A 22,366-nucleotide genomic window follows, 5' to 3' on the forward strand; every position below is an offset into this window, starting at 1 on the left:
TCCCAAAGTCCTGACTTAAACGTGTGGACAATGCTGAAGAAACAAGTCCATGTCAGAAAACCAACACATTTAGCTGAACTGCACCAATTTTGTCAAGAGGAGTGGTCAAAAAGTCAATCAGAAGCTTGCCAGAAGCTTGTGGATGGCAACCAAAAGCGCCTTATTGCAGTGAAACTTGCCAAGGGACATGTAACCAAATATTAACATTGCTGTATGTATACTTTTGACCCAGCAGACATTTTCAGTAGACCCATAATAAATTGATAAAAGAACCAAACTTCATGAATGTTTTTTGTGACCAACAAGTATGTGCTCCAATCACTCTATCACAAAAAAATAAGATCGTAGGAATTATTGGAAACTCAAGACAGCCACGACATTGTTCTTTACAAGTGTATGTAAACTTTTGATCGCAACTGTATGTATGTGTATATATATATATATATATATATATATATATATATATATATATATATATATATATATATATATATATATATATATATATATATATATATGTATGTGTACAGCCCGGCCCCCGGGCAAATGTAAAAAAACTAAGACTTTAGCAGGGGTGAGAGTTTAAGAAGGAGGGAAGTGAGCAGATTGATCCGTATAGCGATAGTTATGAAATTTATATGAGGTAGAAAAGGAGTAGGATTAAATAAGCTCTCCTTCATCCTACTCCTTTTCGGACATGTTGTAAAGAAACATGATAATATGAATACTGAAATTGTATACATGTTCGAAATACACTTCATTGGTTGCTTGGCTGTAAACATGTCCACACTGATGGTGAAGTACTGATGAGTTCCGACCATGTGCCCGCCAAACTGTTGCGTGACGTAACGTGCGCGTGTATCAGTGGGCGGGGCTTACCAGAGCTACCGTTTGCTTTCCTCTAATTAGCAGCCCGAGCGCGCCGGGGGACCACAGTGGAGCGTCCTGTGCACGGCGTGAAGGCACCCGGGGGCCTCATTCGCCTACCTGACATCTTCTACACACTTGAGGACGAAGAAGAAGAATTTTTGGGTGATGCTCGGCGCGCCATCTTGCTCCGAGCAGAGCAAAATAAGTGTTGGTTTTTTTGCAGTTTTTGTGAGTTGTCCCAAGGGGGAATCCACTCCTTCCTGGCGTCTCGGCTGAGGGTCCTCGGCTGTCATCCCGCACACAAGAGAGGACCTCAAAGTTTGCAGCCACGATGATGTCCTACATCAAACAACCGCATTACACCATGAACGGCTTAAATTTGCCCGGCCCTGGCATGGATATGCTGCACACCACTGTTGCTTATCCTTGTAAGTATAACTCCATTTTTTTCCCCATTCGTTTGTTTGTTTGAAATATTTTTGCGTAACTTTAGCGGGTAAAAAAAAGAGGCTGGCACGCACCACTGTCCCTAAATATACTTATTTAAATGTATTTACACTTTTTAGAAATTACACTAGTGACTCATGTTTAAACAGACAATAAGTTGTTTTGAGATAACTTTTTAATGTTCATATTCTAAAAATAGAGTTACTAAAAAGGTGCAAACGTGCGTAATGTAAGTTGATGCTGATAACACAGAGATGACATGCAGGCTGTTTTTACCCCCTTTAAATATATTTATAACTTGCAACCATACTGCATTGGTTTTAGGATATTTGAATACCCAATTGAAGTATACAAAATGTTATTGCTGTACGTAATACATTATAATTTCTTATGTGACTTAAGTGGATGTTTACATTTCTATAGACATAGAGCTATATCTGGGGTGTCAAAACTGGGGCTACAGACTATAAAAATCAATGTATGCAAGGGCCATTTTCATATTTTTCACTGTTTACTCTTGTATTTGTCTTTGTAAGTTGTTGTTTGTTTTAAATAGTCTTTTTAGAAAACTATCTGCATGCTGGAAGCGGCCCCCCGGGCCACAATTTTTTTTTTTTAAAAAGTAAATGTAAACGTTGGGGAAAAATCAGTATAGAAATCCAAAATGTAAGGAGAACAAGTTAAGCTGTTGAAATGTTTTTTGGTTTTTTTTTAGACATACATTTCGAAATTAAAAGTATTTTCTGCATTTAGTAAACAATTTTAATAAACACAAAAACACAAAAATTGGGGGGAAAATAGAGCCACAATTCAAAATATAAAGAGAAAAAGTTAAATTGCTTAGTTTTTTGTCTTTTGTCAAAATGCCCCTGGCATCTTTAGATTTTTCTGTATTTATTATTACAGTGTTTTATCAATTTAATTATAATATTTATTTTATATTCATATTTATTTATATGTTTAATATGTTTATAAATATATTTATTTAAGTATTTTTTAAATTTATTTATGATGACCTTTATGCTCAAGCGAATCTTGTGATTGTTATATTGGTAAAGCAGGGGTTGTTCAAAGCACAGCTCTGGAAGGCATGCACGGCCCACAGTTTTTTTATGGCTCCAGAATACTACAAAATAAAACAGCAACAATAGGCGAAAAAAGAGCTTTATAATGTGAAGAGAAAAAGTTAACTTGTCGAATTGGTTTCAGGCGTCTTTTTTTATTTTTTGCAAAAAATATATATCACCCCCCCCCCCCCCCCCCCCCCCCCATCTTTGGACGTTTTCAGTAATTATTCTTGTATTTTATCAATATTTTATCAATTTTGTATTTATTTATTCACTTTCATTTATTTATATTTATCAGAAATATATTTTATAATTTATGGTGACCTCTACGCCTAAGCTAGGTAATTGGCGTGGCTCGACTGGTAGGGCGGCCGTGCCAGAAATTTAAGGGTTGCAGGTTTAATTCCATCCTCCAATTCCGCCATCTTAATCAAGACACTTCACCCACCTTGCTCCCAGTTGCACCTAAGTGCTCAAAGCACAGCGCGGGGGCCATTTATGGTATACAGTTATTTTTTTATGGCCCTAAATTACTACAAAAAATGTCCCGAAAAAAACCTAAAATTCATCAGAGAACTGGTATTGAATTGATTAAGAAGCAACATAACCAACAGTAAGCAAAATGTGAAGCTAGGCAAACACACATATACAATGCTAAATATATCTTGTGGTGTACCCCAGGGATCAATACTGGGACCAAATTTGTTCAATCTGTATATAAACATTTGTAAAGTTACACAATACTTTAAGTTAGTATTATTTGCAGACAAAGTAACTGTGTTTCTTTTTGTAAGAGAGAACACACAGACGCTAATATAACTAATAACAGAATAAATGAACATATTAAAGAGATGGTTTGACAAAAACAGACTATCAAAAGTGCAAATAGGCAGAGTAGACAGTAATAGAGTAAAATAAACCAATTTAATAGGTACAATAATAGATGATACAATTAACTAGAGGCCCTGCGATGAGGTGGCGACTTGTCCAGGGTGTACCCCACATTCCACCTGAATGCAGCTGAGATAGGCTCCAGCACCCCCCACGACCCTGAAAGGGACAAGCGGTAGAAAATGGATGGATGGAAAATGAACTGGAAATTTCAACATAAGGTGGCAAGATGTACTTTCAGAATAAATCTAAATACTGTATGTTCTGTACCAAAAATCACTCCATATTCTCTACTGCTCGCGAGTGTTACCGTATCTGAGTTATTGTAAAGAAATATGGGGAAATAACTACAAAAGTACACTTTATTTACTAACAGTGTTACATTTCTTTAAAATTACAATCTTAATCATCTCATTATGTGAACTACAACTTATTTAACTATTTAATGAGAACATTGTTATTTATAATTATGGATTTAAAGTGTGAACAAATGACAACAGGAAGTGGACAAATGTGTCTAGTAATTATTATGAAATGGAAAATGGGTATATCATTAAATAAGCTTTGCTTCTTCCTACTCCTTTTTGGACATGTTGTATTGATAAACTTGAAATACTGTATGTAATGTGTCATATTGTACCTGTACAGTATGCATGTTCGAAATGAACCTAAACTATAACCATAATATAAAGACACAACATTAAACCGTTGATGTGAAAACCCAAAGCCGACATTAAGTTTTTCTCAGTATATTGGACTGGTTTTAGCCTTGTGATGCCCTCCGTCTCGTTTGTACTTATTGTAATATTTTATAAATTTAATTATAGTATTTATTTATGATTTCAGTTTGGACACCTCCACGCCTAAGCCAGTCTTGTCATCTCTATAGTGGTATTGCAGGAGTGTTCAAAGCACAACTAGCACAGTATTTATGGCCAGCAGCTAATTTTTCTTACTGGCCTTAGATAGAAAAAACCCAGCAAAAATGGTTTAAAAATTATAATCTCTTAACAAATGTGTTATTTATTGAATGACATACTAATTTACTTTACTTATTTGAAAGGAATGATTAAGTGGCTCAGATTATTATACGTCAAATCGTAAATTAGATGTGTATTTTTTCCTCCTCTCCCTAATTTCTACCTCCTCAGGCTAATTTTCAAGACATTCAGATGGCTTGGCATGAAAGCGAGACAAAACCTTCTCCCCACAACTTCGTCACTTGACTTGTTCTGAAACAAACACTGTGAGGTGTTTGGCAACCCCCCAGGACAAATAATCAGAATTTGACTCTGCAAACTAAACTTGAACTAGCAAAGGTTTTCACTTGGTCTCTCTCTCTCTTTCTCTCTCTCCCCCACCCCTATCTCTTTCACTCTCTCTCTCTCTCTGACACCTTGGGTAGAATATTTGTGTATAAAGAGCAAATAGTCCCCCAAAGCAAAGTCACCAGGTTATTTCCAACTGTCTTAATTGTTTCTGCTTCCGACAACAAAGTGTATACTTTCAATAACATCTTTCCTGCGGGGGGACTTTTGGTCATTCTTTGTGTACCCCAAAGTTGTATTTTATTTTATTTTTTTACTCTGCAGCCACACCGAGAAAGCAGCGGAGGGAGCGGACCACCTTCACCAGAACACAACTGGACATCCTGGAGGCTCTGTTTTCGAAGACCCGCTACCCAGACATCTTCATGAGGGAGGAAGTAGCGCTCAAGATCAACTTGCCAGAGTCACGTGTGCAGGTATATGGAAATATAGGTGACAGGAAGTGTGGCCAAATTGTGGCCCGGGGGGCTATCTGTGGCTCACAGCTTGTTTTATGTCGGCCCGCGGCATATTGAAGGCTACAAACATTAAATGAAAACACTTTGTACACTAATAATCCAGATCCAATACTATTTTCAATTTAGTGATGATCAATCTATGCGAAGACGTCTGAACATAAAGTCTAATAATCTAAATATTCCAATAGTATAATTACAATGAATAAATAAAACAGCAAGAATGGAGAAACAAAGAGCAAAAACTCTTATTTAAAAAAAAATACCCCGTGCATATTTTGATTTTGCTGTAATAATTATAGTATTTTTTTTATCAATGGTGAAAATAATCAAATAATAAAACCATTTTAAAAAATGGTAATAATAATGGTCTAGTATTAATATCCCCCCACCCCCCAAAAAAACAAAAAACATGTTTTCATCTACTGAATACAATTAAATCTGATAAATACTTGTAAAATATGTATTTATGTTGTCATTATCAGTGGGTACGGAAAGTATTCGGACCCCTTTTAAATGTATCACTTTTTGTTTCATTGAAACCATTTGCTAAAATCAAAAAAGTGCATTTTATTTCTCATTATTGTGCACTCAGTACCCCAATTTTGATAGAAAAAAACTGAAATGTAGACATTTTTGTAAATGTATTAAAAATTAAATCTAAAAAACACGTACATATTCGTATGTATTCAGACCCTTTGCTCAATACTTTGTTGATGCACTTTTGGCAGCAATTACAGCCTCAAGCCTTTTTGAATATGATGCTACAAGCTTGGTACACCTATCTTTGGGCAGTTTTGCCCATTCCTTTTTGCAGCACCTGTCAAGCTCCATCAGTTTGGATGGGAAGTGTTGCAAATCATATTTAACTACACAAATCAAAATACTGTAGAGTAAAATTAGTAAAATAAACAGAAAAGAGGAAATATTCAATTTTTTGTGTGTTTTATGCATGTTTTTAAATATTTGTATAGAGTATGCATTTTTGCTTATGTGTTCAGACATTGGGAACAATGATAGTCTAATTAAACACAGTACTAATCATAGTTAATTATTAATTTGATAATAAATTAAATAATTAATTATTATACAAATGATTACAGTAAATCATTAAAGGATAAACAATAATAAGTACAAAACTGCACAAAACTAAATATATTGAAATCAGTAATATAGACTTAAAAGAAGAAATATTTTTTAAATAATATTTATTGTGTGTTTTGTGTTTATTTATTACATTAACATTTTTAAATTTTTTCGTAATCATATATGCATTTTTGCCTACATGTCCAAACATTAGGGACACTGCTAGTCTAATTTATAATACTAGTTGATTCATAATCATTCAATCATTCAACAATAGATAAAATAATGATTTAATAAACAAATTATTACAATTAAATACCATGCTAGTCTAATTTGTAATACCAGTTGATTCATGAGTATTTAATAATTTGATAATAAATAAAATAATGAATTATTACACACATTATTACAACTAAATGCTAAAAAAAAAACAATTATAATTACAAATAGTTACATATATAAATCAAAATATACTAAAATGAATAAATATTCATTAATATAAGTAAGTATATGTATTAAGTTTTAAATATTTAATTTTTCATGACTGTATAGAATATTCATTTTTGCCTATGTGGGTCTGGGACAAAAAATAAATATAAATATATGATATAGATATTATTTTCTTATTAAGTTTTAGTTATGAAGTTATGAATATTTACTTTTTACTTATATTTACAAACTTAATCGCCGTAAAAACAATAAAGATTGTAATTTATATTGTTTTCTTATATCATGTAAAATACAATACCATTTTTTAGTATGTCATGTTTCTAAATAGTTTAACTGTCAGCTATTAGGTCTGGGAAGTCTGGATCACGCTCCTCATTTCACATTTCAACATATACAGAGCATGGCTTGAAGTACAAATGATTAACGTACAAGGAATAACAATATTTATATGACGGTCCTATTTGTGCGTCCAGGTGTGGTTCAAAAACCGCCGTGCCAAATGCCGCCAGCAGCAGCAGCAGAGCAATGGCCAGTCCAAACCCCGCCCCCCCAAGAAGAAGGCCTCGCCGGTGCAGGAGCCCACCATCCCAGATCCCGTCCCCAACCCGTCCGGCTCATTCAGCCCCTCGCCGGTCCAGGTAGGCCCCAGCCTGGCCCAGGGTTCCGGTGGCGGAAACACGGCCGTGTCCATCTGGAGCCCGGCCATCTCGCCCCTCCCTGATCCCCTGGCCTCCTCCACCGCCCCCTGCATGCAGAGGCCCTCACCATACCCCATGAGCTACGGCCAGCCGTCCGCCTACAGCCAAGGCTACGCCAGCACCACTTCTTACTTCACGGGTCTGGACTGCAGCGCCTACCTGTCCCCCATGCACTCGCAGTTGTCGGGGACCGGGGGCGCCCTCAGCCCCATCACCGTGCCCTCCATGGGGGGCTCCCTCAGCCAGTCACCGGCCTCACTTTCTTCACAGGGCTATAGCACCGCCTCCTCCTTGGGCTTCACCTCTGTTGACTGCCTGGACTACAAGGACCAGCAGGCCTGGAAACTGGGCTTCACCACAATGGACTGCCTGGACCATAAGGACCAAAACTCCTGGAAGTTCCAGGTCCTCTAGAGAAGCTACGCCTCTTGGCATGCGTATATTGTTAGTTGCCAGGCGTGCGGCTTTCTTGTTTGTATGAGTTTGATGTTACTTTAAAAGGCCGCCATTTTAGAGGAGACGTTCACCTGAATACATTTGGACAACAAACGCCTTTCAAGAGTTTGTAGAAAAAGACTGCACATAGAGACACAGCTCTATGCTATTTTATTTATTTTGACTTATTTCTTTGGTTTGATGTCATTTGCTTGATGTTCTTAAGCGTTTGTGTTCAGTACAGCCAGTGTTAGCATGTAGCGGACCTTCTGTTTTAGCTGTGTGTCATATTAAAGCCATTTATTCTGGACACGTTTGTGCACTGATAATCCTTCGGAGATTTTAAACCGTACAGTACACTCGGAGTGGTTATGTGCTGATAGACAAAATATTAGATACAGCGCAACATGTTCAACCAAATACTGATATCGATCCGATACAATATCAGCACAAATGATACATACGTTTTACTTATTTTGTAGTGTGGAACATTAGAAAAGGCTCGATCAGGTGGTATGTTGCAACTGCATGCTGGTTTTATTCAGATAGTCTAAAATGGACTGTAAATGCTACTAATTAGTTGTATTTACACTTCTGAGTCTCATTTGCAAGTACGATATGCACTCATTTCAGTTTGTCCTAGGTGTGTTGCCGTAGTCAGGAAGTAGTTTTTGCCATTAAGCTGAATTTACCAGTCTTGTCTTTTGTTGAAAGTGTACAATGTACAATCGCCAATGCTAATTAGTAGCATATAGTACAGTATAGTCAATGTAAATTAGCGTCGAGCTAAAGACATTTCTCTTATGCTGAAATGTCACTGAGAAGTTTTTTTGAATCTCATGTAAGGTACATACATGACAAACTTTTTTTTGTGTATGTTCAGTTTTACACTGTTTTGAAGTTAGGACTCTTAAAAGGCTCTCAAATTAAAGACAACCTGAAGAGACGATAGCGGGAACAGAACAGACTGCTTGTATCGGAGTTTTTATATCGGAGATTTTAGATAGAGCCTTATAGAAGCGGTCGACCATTTTTGCTGACATAAAATCTGAGACCCAAAGTGGTCTTTTCTATGAAAGTCGACCAACACATGGAGTCTAGGTCCCACGTGTTCTTTTTGTCACTAAAAAGGGCCCTTTTAAATTGACTTACATTTTTTTTTAAATGTTATCTATAGATTTTAAGTTAACAAAACCTCAATCTACAGTAGTATCTACACCAAATTACTATACATTGAAAAACGGTAACACTTCTATTTTTGTAGTTCAATTCTGGCGACTGAGCTGACAGTTTATTTTAATCATAAAATGTACGGCTTTATTTTTGTTTTTGTTTTGTAGATTGAAAAACAATACCACTGTTATTTTTATGGTAAAATTTTTGCGAATGAGCTGCCGTTATTTTTTTTCACCATAAAATTTACGGGTCGTTTTTACAGTGCTTTGTAAAATGGTGAAACATACCACTTTTATTTTGACAATAAAATTCTGCCAAGTGAGCTGGCAGGTTGTTTTTTTTTACTGTAAAAATTAATAGTTGTTTTTACAGTGCACTGTTGTAAATGGAACAACGATACCAATGTTATTTTTACTGTAATATTCTGATGATTGCGCTGGCAGTTAGTTTTTTAACTGTAGAATCTACAGATTGTTGTTTTTCTGTTCTGCATTTCTGTAAATAGAAAAACAGGACCACTTTTATTTTTACAGTAAAATTCTGGCGATTGAACTGACTGTTTTTTACGGTAAAAACTAATCTACAGTCGTTTGTTTTACAGCGCATAACTGTAAATACGAAAAACCACAATGTTATCGCATTTTTACGGTGAAATTCTGCCGATTGAACTGTCTATTTTTTACTGACTTGTTCGAGCGCTTTTGTCAACATAAACGGGCCTATGTTGGGCCACAAATTTTATGTCACAGATTCCTCAACTAACAAAGGTTCAAATGTTATTTTTAAGATTGTTCACCAGCGTAAAAAAGACTAGCGCAAATCATGGTCGACGTTATTTTACCGTTATTAGCGCAAATCATTGTCAGAGTTATTTTACCGCTTATGTTGACGCAGGTTAGTGGGACGTCAATTTATTCTGCTGTATAAAACTAATTTGCTTTGTCAGCTATAGCACACATGTTTTGTTCAGATAGCTTAGCATATATTTATAGCATAACATTGGATTGGTTTTACCATCTTTAAATGTGTTTAAAAAAAGGCCCCAACGTTTAGACTTGCTCGTACAGTTTGTGACATAGAAGCGCTTCCAGATTGAGGTGGACTTTAGTCATAAGGCTGGCATGGTGCTTCACTTGGTCCGTCTTGGTTATTTTAGTTGATCTCATTCTGGTAGTGTCCCAATCCTCTTAGCCTCCCTTCAGCAATGCCCTAAGTGAATTAGTTGGGATTATTGCCCTATCCTCCACTCTTTCTGTCTCTCATCCATCCTTGTCACCCCCTCGCCTTCCTTTCTTGGCCGGGATTTTTTTTTGCCTCCTTCCTTCTCGTCTATCTTTGGCTTTCCGTCATGTCCCATTTTAATGTCCGTTCTTCTGATTGCATGCTTTATATGTTAGCTGACTGCAATCTCATGCTTCCATTCATTTTTCATTTAATTTACCATATATCAAGCCCAGTGGTTTGTCTACTTTCAGTCCTTTACAACAATCCCATACTGCGAGTCGTAAAATTTGGTAATCCCGGCATGACCCCATTACTGCCACGCAATCATCAAATTCATACAAGAACATTGTTTGTGCTGTTATGTGTTCCATCCATCCTTACAGTTTTAATTGTTTGGAAATATTTCATATTACTTGTTTAAAAGGCATTGATCTGTTGTTCATTTAAAATATGACACATATATGGAGTAGCTGCAAACAGATACTTGATGTAACCTTGTGTTATATATAAATAATAAAAGCAATTTCTATTTGTTGCTTTGTAATACTTTGATGATAAACTGCAAGTAGAGAAGTGGAGAGGCAGCACTCCAAAGCACTCCACACTGACCTAATCCCACTCTGCGCACACTGTAATCCCACCGCCCTCCCTCCCTTTGGTGTGATTGGTTAATCCCTGCATCTGTGCATCCTGATTGGTTAACCTCTCAGAGAGGGCACAGCACATTTGTAATCCCACTGCCACCACACAGGGACAGACATTTGTGCTATAATCCCCAGGAGGAGCAGATGTGATGGGGGAGGGACGCTGCTGTGCATAACAGGAGGAACTTTGTGTGCGTGTGTGTGTGTGTGTGTGTGAGAAGCAGAGAATCATGTTGGAAAAACAACAACATGTATCTTTTGCACTATTAAACCCAGTTAATATCCTAAACTGTTTAAAATGTTCTCATTTGAATATTTCATCATCAAAAATGCATTAACATATCAATTTCTACTACTAGTCTTTCTTGGCTGGTTAGCAGTCACACTCAACTATAATACATTTTACAGGGTGTCACTAAAGTCTGGACACTATAAAAAAAAACAAAAAAACATAGCATTTTTTTGTTATATACATACACTATATTGCCAAAAGTATTTGGCCACCTGCCTTGACTCACATATGAACTTGAAGTGCCATCCCATTCCTAACACACAGGGTTCAATATGATGTCGCTCCACCTTTTGCAGCTATTACAGCTTCAACTCTTCTGGGAAGGCTGTCCACAAGGTTGCGGAGTGTGTAAAATTCTTCAAAAGCGCATTGGTGAGGTCACACACTGATGTTGGTCGAGAAGGCCTTGCTCTCAGTCTCCGTTCTAATTCATCCCAAAAGTGTTCTATCGGGTTCAGGTCAGGACTCTGTGCAGGCCAGTCAAGTTCATCAACACCAGACTCTGTCATCCATGTCTTTATGGACCTTGCTTTGTGCACTGGTGACAGTCATGTTGGAAGAGAAAGGGGCCCGCTTCAAACTGTTCCCACAAGGTTGGGAGCATGGAATTGTCCAATATGTTTTGGTATCATGGATCATTCAAAGTTCCTTTCAGTGGAACTAAGGGACCAAGCCCAACTCCTGAAAAACAACCCCACACCATAATTCCTCCTCCACCAAATTTCACACTCGGCACAATGCAGTCGGAAATGTTATGTTCTCCTGGCAACCTCCAAACCCAGAATATTTAGCAGCGAGGAAATTTCACGACTGGATTTGTTGCACAGGTGGCATCCGTCCCACGCTGGAAATCACAGAGCTCCTGAGCGCGACCCTTTCTTTCACAAATGTTTGTAGAAATCAGTCTCCATGCCTAAGTTCTTGATTTTATACACCTGTAGCCGGGCCAGGTGATTAGGACACCTGATTCTGATCATTTGGATGGGTGGCCAAATACTTTTGGCAATATAGTGTATAATATAAATACATACGAGAGAATTGGTAATTATTATTTTTATTATTTTGATTTTATTTTTTACGAAAGCACTTTATTTGTATCATTATATATAATATCCAAATGATGTAATTATTTATTTTATTTTATGTAATTACAATTACTTTCCAAATAATTAAATATTTTGTTTACTATTTCCCATTTTTTGAATTTATTATAAATTCAATTGAATGAAATTGGAATACAGGAATGTATGTTGGGCCTACTGTATATTGTTTGTATAAAGTATGTCCAAACATTAGGGACACCATGTAGATAATATAATAACATCAAAATAAAACAAAACATTTTGTATTCATTTAATGTATAATATACAGTGAATATATGCTACATAAATAACTTCATTTGAAAAATGCAATTAAAACAATATTCATTATCACATTTTTTCATCATATGTAATATTTTATTTATTTATTAAATGTTTTAAGCTATCTGCTTAAAATTATACTTTTCAAGAAAGGCATTATTTAATGAGTTATACATTCTATTAAGATTGTTGTGTGTATACGGTATGTCCACACGTTAGGGACACAATGTAGGCACGCAACAGTGCAAAATAATAACAACAACACAATCACATGTTATCCAATTAAAAATACATTTAAATATGTATTTAGTATATAATATTAATGAAAAATAAATAATTAATACATATTTGTTAGTCATTCAATGTATTTAATTATTTTAATGTCTTTTTTTGTTTTATTAATACAATTAAATATAATATTTTCATTTATTTACTAAGCGCTTTTATTTTTTAAATGATTTAATTTTAATTACTTTTAAGTGATTATGTATTTAATTTGCCACTTATCAATTCATTAGTTATTAAATCAATATACGTCCAGACTCCAGACTTTAGAGGCACACTGTTCACGAGCAATAGTGCAATATAATAACAACAATAATATGACAGGACTATGTAGAGTAAAGTATTTTACAAAAGAAAGTACACTCGTCACGATTAAGCAACATTAGAGTAGTCATTGTACAGCTTGTATAGCGGTATTTTATTTATCATATATGCAATAAAAAAATATTCTCTAAACAACTATGACACAAGTGATTATAGCAAGTTAATTGTGGTACTGACTGCATGAGTGCTGGGAAGCTGCGGTTCAGTGAGGGAAACATGGATTCCATTCCAACATACTGTGACACTCTGAAGCAGTCAACTGTCAGGTTTCCAACAAGACAAGGTACATAAGCTGAAGTTGATAAAGTGGTCAAGCATGTCTCCTCCACACCTGAACTAAATGTTTTTAATAAGAAAAGAATAGCTAAACATATACTTACTATTTTCATCATCAAGCTGAGACTATACTGCCACTTGCTGGCCAGTAGTGGTTCTGGACAGATGGAAGATTTTCCCTGGTGGCCCATGACTCATGATGAAATTGGAGAAAAGATCCTCCTCTCTGCTTCGGGCAATTGGGAAACACAAAAAAAGGAAGAATAAAATATTATTTTTATATAATCTTGGCATGCATATAATAACAGCGACGTGCAACATACAGTGACATCAATTCTGCCAAAAGCAGCTTTTTTAATGCAGCCAGTGAAGTGAAGTGAAGTGAATTATATTTATATAGCGCTTTTCTCTAGTGACTCAAAGCGCTTTACATAGTGAAACTCAATATCTAAGTTACATTTAAACCAGTGTGGGTGGCACTGGGAGCAGGTGGGTAAAGTGTCTTGCCCAAGGACACAACGGCAGTGACTAGGATGGCGGAAGCGGGGATCGAACCTGCAACCCTCAAGTTGCTGGCACGGCCATTTTACCAACCGCTCTACCAACCGAGCTATACTGCCCCAATCTGTTCTTTCGGTGAGTGTCAGATGTACCTAATGATATAACTGGCAAATCGATATAACTTTTTAGAAAGTTAATTTCGAAATAGATTGCTTGGCCTCCGGCCAAATTCTTTGAACCCAATGTGGTACCCGAGTCAAAAAGTTTGTGAATCCCTGTAATAAACGCTTGTTATTTTCGGCTTGCTTCTCTGTTTCCGCCATACTGTTTCATGTTTCCTGTTAGTGAACTTTATGATGATGACTAACTTTGAGTGCATCCTCATTTTAATGACTATCATGTTAATGTATATTTTTATCTGATCCTAATTATTCTGCCCTCTGTTGAAACAATTGCAATGGCCCAAGAAATAATAAAAACAGGTTTCTTGTCTACGGACTATTTAGTTTCAATTTTGTAAAACTGCAAAACAGATACAAGAAATATTTTAGTATTTGTATTCATGTACAGACGGAAAATGGCATTTTAACTAAACAATTTTAACAAACCGAACAGATATGGGCCTACTAGCGTATGACACAGCAGAGAAAAAGACGTTTTTTTACAAAAATGACCAAAGTAATAGCAGTAGAGTTCACAATAGGTTTAGGCACTTACAGATTATGCCTTGCCAAAGATTTCCTTAAGTAAAATACAAAGTGTTTGGATGTAAACACTTGCAGCGCTGCTTTCAAAATGGCTAAATTAGAGGGGTTCGGATTTTTATACATTTCCCACAATGCATTGCTATTGGCCATATTAGAAGGCTTTGCTTGTATTACGCCCATTGTTGCTGATCATTCAAGTAGTGATACTAATAATGCCGACAATGTGTGCGATTGTCAACTACCACAATTGAGGTGGGAGAGATATTACTAGCTTTTATCGCATTCCTATGCTGTTGCAAGTTTTGTTGATTCTATGTAACTTGTTTATGTGTGCTATGACTATGAGGGTTTTTTCCTTGGCCTCAGTCTGGACCCCCTCCCTGGTGTTCAGCCTTTGACTGAATATTTTTTTACTCTCGAAGAACTTTAATAGTAGTTGTATTGATTAAAAGTAGTACTCACTTCTTCCATCCGGACTTTAGCCTCCACATACAAAAAAATAAACCTGAAGCGACATGAGAACATCATTCCCCCAATTCTGCCTTACAGTAACAGTGGGCTGAGATGACATTATATTAGTTATCCGTGATTTTCCAGGGTGTCAAATTTGAGTCAGATAGTTTGAGAGTGCATTACTCTAGCCTGGCTTGACGACACGATGTCCACTCAGTTTATAAAGACAAACATCAACGTCACAAACCCATCCACAAACAAAACGGCCATAGCTTTATAGACTGTTATTATTTTTGAAAGGCCTTCAAGGTGGCTGGTTTGAAAAATTAAGTAATTCCCAAAGTCTGGGTATGAGACATCAGGGAAGATGTTGTGTTCTCGATTCCACCCAGACTTGTTGATCTTGTACGGATTCTTGCATCAAATTACGGCTGATTTCTCCGTATAACGACGGAGAGACTTCTTATCTAATGACTCACAGTATTTCTACATCGTATCACAGCATGTATCACATGTTTTTTTCCACTGAATAGTTCGGAAATATTATGAGTTGCGCAATCTTGAACGATGACGCTGAACATTCAATATGGCTTTTGGCAATGAATCCGAAGCCCGCTATAGTAACAAGACAACATCAACGGGTCCCTTTTCTGTAATAGAGGCCGACTCGCAGGCTCGGAGAGAGCCACATGTCCAGACAAGTGTCAAGGGGGTCGTAAGGAAGTTGCCTTTGAGCGATCACCCGCTGCCTTCGTCTTCTTTTGACATCACGGAGCAATGGCTGCAATATCTTCCTTAAAGTGGAGTCTCGTGGGATGAGATTTTAGAAGAATTATGACTCATGACGCAAAACACCCTTTAATGGAAACACCTACAAGTCGCAAATGTACTTTATTAAAATGTTTAAAATATTGCTTTTTTTTTTGCGAAAAACTGCAATGGAAACGCAGCTATGGATGACTTGCTTGTCTGGGGAGACACTGTGGAAGAGCACGATCACAAGCTGACGTTGTTGCTGGACAAAGCAAAGGGGAGCAACTTCAAACTTAACAAGAACAAAAGTGTCATCAGGACAAATGAAATCAAATACACTGGACACACTCTCAGCGCCAATGGACTGAGACCTGATGAGGAAAAGGTGAGACTGGTGACACAAATCCCAGCTCCACAAAACAAACAGGAACTGCAGAGGTTCATGGGGAGGATCTAGTATCTCCAAAAGTTCATTCCAAACCTGTCAGAGCACAGTGCTCCGTTAAAGAAGCTGCTTGAAGAGGAAGTTGATTGGCATTGGGAAGAAGCACAAAAAAGGAGTTTTGAGCACCTTAACAGCTGGTCACAAACGCTCCAACACTAAAATTTTAGTATGTGGACAAACCTGTGACATTGTCATTAGATGCCAGCTCAGAAGGCATAGGAGCAGTTATTCTGCAGGATCAACAACCGAGAGTCTGTGAGGCCCAGGTCACTCACAGACTGCCAGTGCAGGTATGCACAAATTAAGAAAGAGCTGCTTGCTATTGTTTATGGCTGTGAAAAGTTCCACCAATATTTGTATCAAAAAAATGTCTTGTTTGAGGGTGACCACAAAGTATTTTTAAAAACCCTTTCACTAGGCTCCCACGAGGCTTCAGAGGATGCTACTTAGACTACAAAGATACAGTCTTAAAGTCAACTAGTGGCCCGTTAAAGAACTTCATATTGCAGATGCATTGAGTCGAGCATTCCTCAATGAGCAGAAAGAAAGTCTGTTGGAGATGGTATTAGAAGTGAATATCAGAAGAAAAACTGCAGAAGTTCAGAAGAAGTCCCAGAAATGCAGTTGCTGAAAGACATTACGCTGCAGGGTTGGCCAAATGAAAAAAGTGCAGTATCGATCTCTTACCGATCTCTTACCGATCCCTTACCGATCTCTTTCATTTTAAAGGATCTTAGTTGCTACTGTGTGTGGATTATTTCTCTAAATTCCCAGAAATTGCAAAATTGAGAGACGCAACCTGTAGCAGCGTCATAGTCACTCTGAAATCAATGTTTGCAAGGCATGGCGTTCCTGATGTGGTCATCTCAGATAATGGTCCTCAGTATGCCAGTGCTGAGTTCAAAGACTTTGCAGGAAAATTTAAATTCAAACATAATATATCTAGCACTTGTCACACTCAGCCAAATGGTCAAGTAGAAAAGGACTGTACAGACAATCAAAAATCTACTGAAAAAATCAGAGAGTAACGGCAACTCCTACATTTCACTACTGGAGTATCGCAACACACCACTGGAAGGTGTGGGATTATCAACGGCACAGCTGCTGATGGGATGACATCCATCCATCCATTTTTCTACCGCTTGTCCCTTTTTGGGGTCGCAGGGGGTGCTGGAGCCAATCTCAGCTGCATTCGGGCGGTAGGCGGGGTACACCCTGGACAAGTCGCCACCTCATCACAGGGCCAACACAGATAGACAGACAACATACACACTCACATTCACACACTAGGGCGAATTTAGTGTTGCCAATCAACCTATCCCCAGGTGCATGTCTTTGGAGGTGGGAGGAAGCCGGAGCACCCGGAGGGAACCCACGCAGTCACGGGGAGAACATGCAAACTCCACACAGAAAGACCCCGATCCTGAGGATTGAACCCAGGACCTTCGTATTGTAAGGCACAAGCACTAAACCCTTGTGCCACCATCTTGACAGCTGAAAGGAAATCTCCCAACCTCCACCTCACTGTTTACACTAGAGGGAGCTGTTTGTGTACAAAGTCAGATAAGAAGGAAGCAAGAGAAGCTAAAACTTGTAATTTGACAGGCAAACTAGGAGACTCTCTGACCTGGAGGCAGGTGAAAATGTAAGGATGCAAAGAGAAGAGATGTGGCAGCCAGCTGTGGTCATTATGGAACATGAGCAGCCGAGATCGTTTATTGTCCGTAAACCAGACGAAAGACTGTACAGGAGAAGAACAAAACATCTGTGGAAAACAAAAGAAAAATTATTTCTTGCCACCAGTGATCCGGACATTTGCATAAACACTGGTTCAGATTCACACACAGGTAGTTATTGCAAAAGTTTAGCAGAGCACATAGTTAGTACAAACACTTGTGGGCAATCTGAAACATTCTCAAATTACACCAGATGTGGTATACAAGATAGAATACCTGCTAAATACAGAGAGGATGAGTAGTCACACAAAACAAAGGTTTAGTGTTAGTTTGTTTGAGTGTTGTGGTGACAGATATTTGTACTAACATTGTCATAATTTGTTTTATTTACACTAGCAGTTTGTAATAGTTTCAGGGACAAGCGGTAGAAAATGGATGGATGTATGGAATACTTATTTGGGTATTTGTTAAAAGAGAAAAATGTTTAAGCAGTTGGGCACAATTTTAAAGAATAAGCTAACTTGATCCTCATGCATAGTTAATGAAGAAAAAAAGATGCATAAAAAGAAGGATGTGATGTAATAGGTTTATAAACCTTACAGCAGGGGTCACCAACGCGGTGCCCGCGGGCACCAGGTAGCCCGTAAGGACCAGATGAGTAGCCCGCTGGCCTGTTCTAAAAATAGCTCAAATAGCAGCACTTACCAGTGAGGTGCCTCTAATTTTTAAATTGTATTTATTTACTAGCAAGCTGGTCTCGCTTTGCTCGACATTTTTAATTCTAAGAGAGACAAAACTCAAATAGAATTTGAAAATCCAAGAAAATATTTTGAAGACTCTGTCTTCACTAACTGACAAAGAAACAGATAACAGATTTGGTGTCCAGTTCAAAGTGTGACATGATTTATTTAAAAATTTGAGAGTTGACTTTTGTATTTTACATGAATTATTTGTACAAACATGGTGCAAAGTAATTCATGATTTGTTAAAAAATGTTAGTGGCTAGCTAGTTGAAATGGGATATTGTGATTTCACAAGACTGTCTTAGAAGTGATCATTTGAAAATGTTCAATTTGAAAAATGTGCACTTAGAGAAAATATAAAAATAAAGTGTTGCATATTTATATTTATCTGTTTCTATATATATATTTATTGTGAGAAATCGTTAAGATGATCAGTGTTTCCACAAAGATAAATATCATTAATTATTAATAATAACATATAGTTAAAGGTAAATTGAGCAAATTGGCTATTTCTGGCAATTTATTTAAGTGTGTATCAAACTGGTAGCCCCTGCGATGAGGTGCCGACTTGTCCAGGTTGTACCCCGCCTTCCGCCCGATTGTAGCTGAGATAGGATTCAAAGTCCCCCGCGACCCCAAAGGGAATAAGCGGTAGAAAATGGATGGATGGAAACTGGTAGCCCTTCGCATTAATCAGTACCCAAGAAGTAGCTCTTGGTTTCAAAAAGGTTGGTGAACCCTGCCTTACAGGTACCCGTAGAAGAGCTGGATTACGGCTGTCGCAAAAACGAGACTTGAGTAGGTGGTTGCATTACATGGCTGTAGGTTTTAGATGGTGAATAAAGACTTCTAAAAGATACTCGATCGTCACGCCTCTTATATACAACATTTACCACACTGTGAAACACTCCCTGTCACTTTTCATGGACAAACCCTAAAAATAAAAACAGCCAGGTGGTCTCCCTTTCATGCATTTTGAAAATGTTTAACTTTTTCACATTAACAGTTGTTGGCTACAAAAACTAAGTTGGCATTTTAGATGTGTGATAAAAACATCATTGTTTTCTGTATGATTTATGAGCGGTAATTATTAGCACCCATTGGTCTACGGTGCATCCGGAAAATATCCACGGCGCTTCACTTTTTCCACATTGTATTTTGTTACAGCCTTATTCCAAAATGGAATAAATTAATTGTTGTCCTCAATTGTATACACAAGACCCCATAATGACAATTCGATTTTTTTTTTTCATTTTGCAAATTTACCAAAAATAAAGCAGAATAGTTGAAAATGATTGCTTTTGATGCACTTTTGGCAGCAATTACAGCTTCAAGTATTTTTGAATACGGTTCCACATTACCCCATAATGACAATATGATTTTTTTTTTAATTCAGCAAATTTACTAAAAATAAAAAAACTACAACAAATCATATGTACATAATTATTCACAGCCTTTGCTCAATACTTTGTTGATGCACCTTTGTAATTATAGCCTCAAGTCTCTTGAATACGATGCCACAAGCTTGGCACACCAATCTTTGGGCAGTTTTGCCATTTCTCTTTACCCATTCTTCTTTGCTGCATCTCTCAAGCTCCATCAAGTTGGATGAGAAGTGTTGGTTTACATCCAGGATGTCTCTGTACATTGCTGCATTCATCTTTCTCTCTATCTTGACTAGTCTCCCAGTTCCTGCGGCTTAACAATATCCACACAGCACGATGCTGCCACCACCATGCTTCAATGTAGGGATGTTATTGGCCTGGTGATAAGCGGTGCGGGGTTTCTCCAAACATGACATCTGGCATTTTGTTTCTCATGGTCTGAGAGCCTTTCAGGTGCATTTTGGCACACATTTTACTAAGAAACGGCTTCCGTCTGGCCACTCTACTAAACAGGTCTGATTGGTGGATTGCTGCAGAGATGCTTGTCCTTCTGGAAGGTTCTCCTCTTTACACAGAGGAATGATGTGGTTCTGACAGTGACCATTGAGAGGTGCAGCAAAGAGGAATGGGTAAAGAGAAATGGCAAAACTGCCCAAAGATAGGTGTGCCAAGCTTGTGGCATCGTATTCAAAAAAACTTGAGACTATAATTGCTGCCAAAGGTGCATCAACAGGGCAGCGCGGTACATGTGCCTCACAATACGAAAGGTTGGGTTTGATCCCCGGGCTCGGGGTCTTTCTGTGTAGAGTTTGCATGTTCTCCCCGTGACTGCGTGGGTTCCCTTCGGGTACTCCGGTTTCGTCCCACCTCCAAAGACATGCACCTGGTGATAGGTTGATTGGCAACACTAAATTGGCCCTAGTGTGTGAATGTGAGTGTGAATGTTGTCTATCTATCTGTGTTGGCCCTGCGAAGAGATGGTGACTTGTCCAGGGTGTACTCCACATTCTGCCCGAGTGCAGCTGGGATAGGCTTGAACACCGCCGCGACCCTGAGAAAAACAAGCAGTAGAAAATGGCTGGGAAGACTTGTTCATCTGATCTTTTATTTTTAACAAATTAGCTAAAATGTCTAAAAAAAAAAAAGTTCACATTGTGATTATGGGGTATATTGTCTGTAGAATTATGAGGACAAAATATTCCATTTTGGAGTAAGTACGTAACATAACAAAATGTGGAAAAAATAAAGCGTTTTAAATACTTTCCGGATGCACTATACTGTAAATATATAGAAGGCACTTGCCATCGTTTTTAGGTGGCCTCCCTAATTTATTGGTTGTACCCTCCCTGTGCCCTCCTACCTCAACATAGTCTGGATCCGACCCTGTATTGCTGGAGGCTTTACTGTCTTTTTCAATATCATTGTTCACATAGTTTGATAAGACAAATGTTAATATGTGAAAACTGATCGAAATACGACAATCAAATTAATGAAATAACAACACTAGGGGATGGGCGGATTGTTCCAAATATTGACAGCGGTGCCAGTATCGGATCAACACTAACGTAACAAGATCCATATTTTTTAGTTATATTATAAGTTTATTGCCACAAATGTGTGTTTTTGTCAAGTTGATATTGCTAATTTTGATAGTGTTATATTTATATATTATATGTCCTGTGACTACCTGGCCCCCAGTCAGTTATAGGATTGGCTCCAGCTCAACAGACTGTCACCCTGTCCAAAATGTGGGCCGCAGAATATTGTCGAAATAAAATCACACAAAAAAACAACAAAAAAGTAAAAAACATAGAAAACTTTAAAGAAATCATGAAAAAAATATGTAATGTTATGAGAAAAAGATGATATTTTGATACTAATAATATAGTTTGTCACCAATGACACAAAGCTGACACAAATGTGTGTCTTTAAATACATATAATGTCTGTTTTTTACAAAATAACAAATACAAAAATGGCCCTCAGATGCTTTGACTTTTCAGTAAAGTATGCCCCTTGGTGGAAAAGGTTTGCAACGCTCTACCCCAGGGGTGTCAAACGTACGGCCCGCGGGCCGGATCTAGGCCCGCAAACAGCTTTTGTCCGGCCCGCGGGATGAGTTTGCCAAGTATAAAAATGAGCCGAAATTTTTGAATGAACGAAACAGCTGTTCTAAATGTGTCCACTGGATGTCGCAATAGCAATTATTTGTATCTTTGTAGGTTATGCTACATCCATCCATCCATTTTCTACCGCTTATTCCCTTTGGGGTTGCGGGGGGCGCTGGAGCCTAACTCAGCTACAATCGTATGTAAAAAAAAACAAAAAAACACATGATGTTAGTGCACCAGTCAAGGAAAATGAGCAAACTACATAAATAACATCCTGTAATTTT

At 37.7% G+C, this 22,366-nt stretch overlaps 1 protein-coding gene and 1 long non-coding RNA gene across 2 annotated transcripts; one reads left to right on the plus strand and one right to left on the minus strand.

The window, feature by feature from the left end:
* The first annotated feature begins 909 nt into the window (after window positions 1–909).
* crx (cone-rod homeobox) lies at window positions 910–9,185 on the plus strand. Its single transcript, XM_061963246.1, has 3 exons — window positions 910–1,298; window positions 4,868–5,019; window positions 7,068–9,185. Exons 1-3 carry the CDS (start codon window positions 1,202–1,204, stop codon window positions 7,704–7,706), a joined length of 888 nt encoding a protein of 295 aa, XP_061819230.1. The 5' UTR covers window positions 910–1,201; the 3' UTR covers window positions 7,707–9,185.
* Window positions 3,294–18,033, minus strand: LOC133607346 (uncharacterized). The gene is made up of 3 exons (XR_009815407.2): window positions 17,796–18,033; window positions 13,414–13,535; window positions 3,294–3,434 (listed from the first exon to the last, which is right to left on the minus strand). It is a non-coding gene; the product is annotated as an uncharacterized lncRNA (long non-coding RNA).
* Window positions 18,034–22,366: the final 4,333 nt, after the last annotated feature.

The sequence above is a fragment of the Nerophis lumbriciformis genome, linkage group LG09 (assembly GCF_033978685.3).
Source record: "Nerophis lumbriciformis linkage group LG09, RoL_Nlum_v2.1, whole genome shotgun sequence".
NCBI classification, from domain to species: Eukaryota; Metazoa; Chordata; class Actinopteri; order Syngnathiformes; family Syngnathidae; genus Nerophis; species Nerophis lumbriciformis.

Excerpts from the sequence above, each read along its gene's own strand:
- crx (XM_061963246.1), top strand. The coding sequence starts at position 1,202 with ATGATGTCCTACATCAAACAACCGCATTACACCATGAACGGCTTAAAT. Across the intron at positions 1,299-4,867 it reads CACCACTGTTGCTTATCCTT|CCACACCGAGAAAGCAGCGG; the intron begins GTAAGTATAACT and ends TTTACTCTGCAG. Across the intron at positions 5,020-7,067 it reads TGCCAGAGTCACGTGTGCAG|GTGTGGTTCAAAAACCGCCG; the intron begins GTATATGGAAAT and ends TTGTGCGTCCAG.